The sequence below is a fragment of the Condylura cristata genome, unplaced genomic scaffold, assembly GCF_000260355.1.
Source record: "Condylura cristata isolate star-nosed mole 26May11 unplaced genomic scaffold, ConCri1.0 scaffold00040, whole genome shotgun sequence".
Taxonomy (NCBI): domain Eukaryota; kingdom Metazoa; phylum Chordata; class Mammalia; order Eulipotyphla; family Talpidae; genus Condylura; species Condylura cristata.
Window position 1 is genome coordinate 4,193,654 of NW_004567141.1, and position 6,000 is coordinate 4,199,653.

A 6,000-nucleotide genomic window follows, 5' to 3' on the forward strand; every position below is an offset into this window, starting at 1 on the left:
TCAGCAGTGTACTTCGTCGATCTGCCTGTTCTGCTCCCCACTCTGTCTCTGGTGAATCCTCTCACCCTCCGCATCTCTGGCTTGTACCCCAGTTCTGTATGAATAAATAAATAAATCTTTAAAAAAAAAAAAACACCTGCTCTTTGCCAGAAACTGTGGGTCCCTGGAAAGGCAATAATGAATGACACACCGTCCTGAGATGAACAGAAAATGACTACACAGTTGGAGGAGGTGCACACAAGGAGTCCGTGTGAGGGCAAGCCCTCCACACACACACACACACACAAACACACACACATACACACGTGCACAAACACACACATACGCAGAAACCCACACACATACACACAAACACACACACACACTCTGGCTATACCCCCTTTCCATCTGACAAGAGAATGTCTAGCTATGTGCAGAAAGAACTTAACTGGGAAAGTCAGACACAGAGGAAGCCAGGACCTAGTGACCCGCCCATGTGACAGTGGGCCCAGACAGGATGAGGGGCTGGACTCCAGGAGCTGACAGTGCAGACAGCGCCAGCCCAGAGCAGTGAGGAGGCCCAGCCACCTGCCAGGACCTGGCGGTCATGACAGGGACCATCTGGTGGGCCCAGCTTGTCCAGGGACAAGGCCCAGCTGGAAGTGGTGGGGCAGAGGTCACAAGAAAGAGACCAAAGTTTCTGTTTCGTGAGCCCTGTACTCTGTTCAGTTTCCAACCTGCTTAAGAGTTCGGCAAAGTGGGTGATAGGACTCCTACTCCAGGTGAGGAAACTGAGGCACAAAGAAGCTATTAGTAATGAAAGGTCACTGAAGACAAAGTGTCTGGGCCAGGAATCAGTGCCGCTCTTCCAACCTACTTCTCTAGACTGTGAGTGTGAGCAAGATGAATGAACGAAATAGTATCCACTGCCAATCACTAGGTGAAGCAGAAGTCAGCGGTGAGCTGAGGAGAAGGGAAAGGTGCCTCACACGGGGTGCCAGCACTCCAGTGCCCCAGGCAGCCCGGCCAGGGCAGCTCTGAGAGCTGTGACTGCAGACTGGGCTGGGCCGAGGACTCCAGGAGAAGCAGAGGCGGGTGCTGCCCTTCCTGTCACACGGGGATGAAGACGCTGCTGGTCCCGAGGAGCTGCAGCGTGGGGTTGAGGCTGGAACTGCTGCTCTTCCTCCCCACTTCAAGCCTGAGCTTTTTGATTCTGTGTGTTTTCTTTGGCCAGGTGACACCTTCTGCACAGGCCAGGGTGATACAGAGCAATAGAGAGTCCTTCCAGGTGAGGACCTGGGGCTGGGGGTGGGGGGTGGCGCCGCAGCTGGCTTTGGGGGTGTGGAACCTGGCCCGGTACCCAGACGGTGACGCCCTCCTATGCTGCTTCTTGCCCGTCCCTCTTGCCTGTTGTGCTGGCTCCTTTCTGAGACTGACAGGACAGAGGTCTGGGTTAAAGGCCACCAGCTTCGCCCAGTTCTGATTCCACGCAGGAAGTTGCGTGGTAGCACCTGGGACTCTCAGCCCTCAGAGCACGGCCGCTGCCTGAGCACCCGTGACCCTCGCAGACACAGAGGCTCAGCCTTCGAGTCCTCTGCTCATCACAGACTGGGGCCTTCCAAGGTGGCAGCTGCCGAGGCTTCACCCTCCAGGCAACTGCAGGCGCCCCCAGCACCCCACAGAAAGCAGCCCCCTCTCCAGGGGGCTGTGCCACCGCTGCCCCTGGGAAACACTGGACCACAAGCTCCAGGTTTGACGCCGTTTTCAGCTTACAGAGCACTCCCATAGACTCCTCATTCCGTCTGCGCAACAACCCATAAAAGGTGGAACAAAGCCCCCCGCGTTCCAAATGAAGAAAGGGTCACCCGTTCCAGCCCGCAGAGGTCACCGTGCTGGCCAAAGACACGACATGCAAGGAGGTCGTGCCGAGGCTCCACCCCCGCTCCGCTGACTCGGAGTCCTGGTCTTTGTCATTCTCTCGCCTGCTGCCCAGATGAGGATCTATCTGTGTTCCTCCAGCCAAGGCCCAGGAATATCTCCAGTTCACATGTATGGAGAAAAAACATCTGGCTACTTCAGAACTACCCAGGTCCCGGCAGAGCAGGTCAGCCTGCAGGGACGGGAGGTGGGGACGCCCCAGGTTACAAGGAGACGCTATTGCTCCACTCCCTGCTGCTGCCCTGCCCACCTGCCCAGCCTGGCCCTGCCCTGCGGGCAGTCAAGCTGGAGGTGTATACCCCAGGGGCCCAGCCAGCATTTCTCTGGGTGCCAAGTCATTCCTGGGTCCCTGGGACCACCACAGACTTCAACCCTATCTAGGAAATGGTTCCTCCCATCCTGGCAGGGTCCAGGGGGGATAAAGTGGCATTGGAGTGTGTGTGTGTGTGTGTGTAGGGGACACAGGGCAGTCGGCCTCACTGGGGGACTCAGTGGCTCCAGTTCAGAAAGGATCCAAAAAAAGACAAAGCAACACACAAGGGATCCCCCAGGGCACAGTGCTAATGGGGCACCAGAGCAGGACTCCCAACTCATGGAGCCACGTTTGCCCCCCGGGACCCCCAAGTGAAGATAATGTCCCACTTACTCCAAAGCCACAGGCAGCCTCACAGTTTCCTCTCCCGAAGGTCCAAACCAAAGAGAGGAGCCGAGCACTGAGAGCAGACGCGGACTCGGCCTACGGCAAGGCGGAGGGAAGTGCCAGCACACCAGCTGGAGGCCGGGCACCTACCTGGACTTCACGTGTGTGATAGGCGATGATCAAACCCAAAAGGATGATGGTGGACAGACTGATAAGGCATTTCAGGGCCAACGAGAACATGGAATCCTGCAGGAGAAATGGAAAGAGAGAATCAGGGAGGGCCAGACTGGAGCATCTCACTTACCTCTTGCCATGTAAAATAGTGTGGGGGGAGGGGAAGGAGGGAAGGAACTGTCACCAGGCCTTCCAGGGAGCAAGGGGCAGCACGGGGCAGCAGGGCCACAGCCAGCCTGGGGCTGGACCCTGGGCCAGCTCCGTCCCCGCAGGCACCCCTAGGCCTCTGTTTTCTAAGGTTAAATCGTATTTGCATTCCTGGGTTGAACCCTATTTGGGCAAGATGTATAATGTTTGTTATACAAGGCTAGATTCGATTTGCTGATGTGTTGTTTAGAATTTTTGCCTCCATGCTCATAGGTCATATGAACATAATTCTTTTTTAAACCACAATTATCTGGTTTGGGCAGCAACATTGTGCCAGCTTGAGCCTCTCTCTTTTCTTAGCAAATCTGAACCGGGGAAATCCTGAGGTCTCTCCCATCTCTGACAACACGGAGTTCTCTGCAGGATGAAGTAGATTGTCCCCGCTGCTCTCTCCTCCTGGCTTATGCCAAGGTCACAGAGGAGGCAAGAACATAGAGGAGGTGCTGGAGAGGGAAGAGGACCCAGCACGAGAGCAGCGGGGTCCCGGGCAGGAAAAGAGCCGCGCCGAGCACTGGGAAGCAGTGGGCCACACGGCAGAGACCCAGTGGTCACCAGCAGGGACTCTGGGTCCACACTTGATACAGCCACCCACCAGCTCCCTGACCTTCCGCTGCTGACCACACCTCTCACTGCTGTCACCCCATGGAGCAGGTGGGGAACAGCAGTACCTACCTCTAGTGAAAGTCAAAGGAATTAGTGCATGCAAAGTGCTGAGTCAGCACCCAGCCGCAGGCCGGTGGGTCACTGCTGTCAGTGTTTTGCTCCCTACTGAGTCAGGCCTTCTGGCTTGGAGACTTGACATCTCCAGGGCACTTAGAAACCAGGACGTAGAAATGGCTCCCAACCCCAAAGGAAGACAGGAGCACAGTCGTGAGCAGCAGGTGCTGTCGTGCATCCTGAGACACGCTGCTCATGTGCTCCCCGTGCCCCAGAAGTGGCCATTGGAACTCAGCCTGAGTTCTGTAAAGGAGAACTGACCAGGCACTTTGTGCTCATCCATCAGCACGACAGACGTGGGCCGCTAGCCCAGCTTCACAGGCGTACAGGTAGTGGCTCGGGGGGTGATGGCCTGTGCCAGAGCCAGGGCCTCTCACTCCCTGCCCTCAGGGCCACCCTCCAAAGAGAGAAGAGTGGAAACACGATAGGTGGCCGCTTAAACAGACCCAAGCGACAGCTCGAGACAATGCTAGAGGGACTCCAAGGCAGGATGCAAATGACTGCCAGGTGACACCTACTGCAGAGCAGCGGATCAAGAGAGGGAGACACCAAGTCCAAGAGAACTTCCAGAGGCAGTAAGAGGTGACCAAGGGCCAGGGGGAGGGGTGGCCGATGTGGCAGCTGCAGGGTAAGTGGGAGACTTGGACCTGAGCCTCAACTTCAAGGTGCCCAGATCCACGTTGTCACCGCCCCCTGGCCTCTAGCTCTCATGTGCCTGGTAGAGTAGTGGGCCCGCAGTTAGTGCTGGGACCCAGGAGAGAATTCACAAAGGACCACGCTGACTCTCTCTTTCTGTCGTAACTATCCAACCACAGCATGCTAGGCGCTGCGGGCTACTGACAGACGGCTCCCGCCCGTCAAGGCTTCCTGCTTAGACACAAACTCTGACTCCGCTGCACGGAGTCGTCTACCCAGCGAGGGTCTAAACGTAAGTCAGTTTTCTTTTTGCCTCTTGCAAAAAGAGGCAAAGTGTCAGGAAGAGTAGCACACAGGATGGCAGTGTCCGAGGGAGTCTCTGCTGTGCCTACTGAGCGTGCAAAGGAAACAGGGTGCAGTACCAGCCTTCGGGAGGCGTTACCGTTGGTGCCCGAAGCCCCATCTAATCAGACTTAGACCAAGCTGAAAAGAGCAGGCAGGGAGCCCAGGGGCCTCAGGCTCTTTTAGGACAAGACAAACCCTCCTCCAGGAACCCAGTGGGGACAGTTTGAATGTTTTTGAGCCAGAAAGGACCATAACTTTCTTCTCAAAGGGGTCTGAAGGCATCTGGGGAGCATCAAGTCTCCCCAGGGAAGGGTTTGGGATCAGCTGCACATTTCAGCCTCTAATTTGTTTCTTTTTGGCAGAAATTAAGTGAAATCAGAATCCAAGTCTATTTGCATCATTTTTAGAGGAAGAGGTGAAGGGAAAGCGGCCAGACGCTGTCTCCTCTCCTTTGAGCCTCTTCCTTTTGTTCTAAGACTCAGAGTCTTTACGTAAGAGGTGACTCCCATCTGCTTCTCAGTTTGAGCCAGTGCAACCTCCCTGGCCAGCCCAGCCCTGGGGGAAACACCCGGGTGCACTGAATCAGGGGGGTGTTGGCTACCTTCTGGGGTCCTTACGTTCGAGATCACATGCCAATAAAGAAAGAAACCGTCAACCACTTTAAATAGCTGTAAAACATATCAAAGAAGTCTGGCTAGATTAGAAATATTTATTATTTGTTAAAATGCTCAATTTTCATATTTTCTTTGCTGCCTAAACTACAGGCAAATTAAAATCGATCTGGTTCTTCAGGTGATGGCAGCAGCACCAGACTGGCTCTTGTGCTCCCATACGGCACACGGTTGGGGCACCCCATACCTGCTCTGCCCCTATCTACCCCCATCTGAAGGCCAAAAGGGACTCAAGGCTGGGAGGGGGGTTCCTGTGATCAGCTAATCAACCCTTCTCCCCCCACTTCAAAAATTCTCACTAATAATTATCCTCAGTCCATAGAAATGCTTATGAATAATACCCCAGCAGAAAAGAGTCACATTTTAAAGTTATTTATACCTCAATGCCAAATAAAAATTAGAGTAGTTAAGTAGGTTCCAGAATAGCCAGTGATAGAACATGAAGCAATGGCTAAAAACCATTTTCGTGGAGACTGTCTGAAGACATAAGGAAAGGTTCATGATATGACAGAAAGTGAAAAACCCAAATTCAAATCTGTCTATGGAGTATATTCCCAATTATCTTTAATTTTTAATTTTTTTTTAAGATTTATTTATTTCTGGGCCCTCCCTGGTGGTGCAGCAGGTTAAAGCACAGCACTAAGAAGCTAAAGCCACTTCAGCATGAGTTCGATCCCCACCCCAGAGTGACCC

The 6,000-nt window shown here is 54.0% G+C and overlaps 1 protein-coding gene across 1 annotated transcript in view; it reads right to left on the reverse strand.

Annotated features, from left to right (window-relative positions):
* Positions 1 to 6,000, reverse strand: part of LOC105854434 (small conductance calcium-activated potassium channel protein 3) — a 90,043-nt gene that overhangs the window by 44,438 nt on the left and 39,605 nt on the right. Inside the window, exon 2 of the mRNA XM_012733256.1 lies at positions 2,708 to 2,803. Coding sequence (XP_012588710.1) covers positions 2,708 to 2,803 — 96 coding nt within the window. The remainder of the gene's footprint in view (positions 1 to 2,707; positions 2,804 to 6,000) is intronic.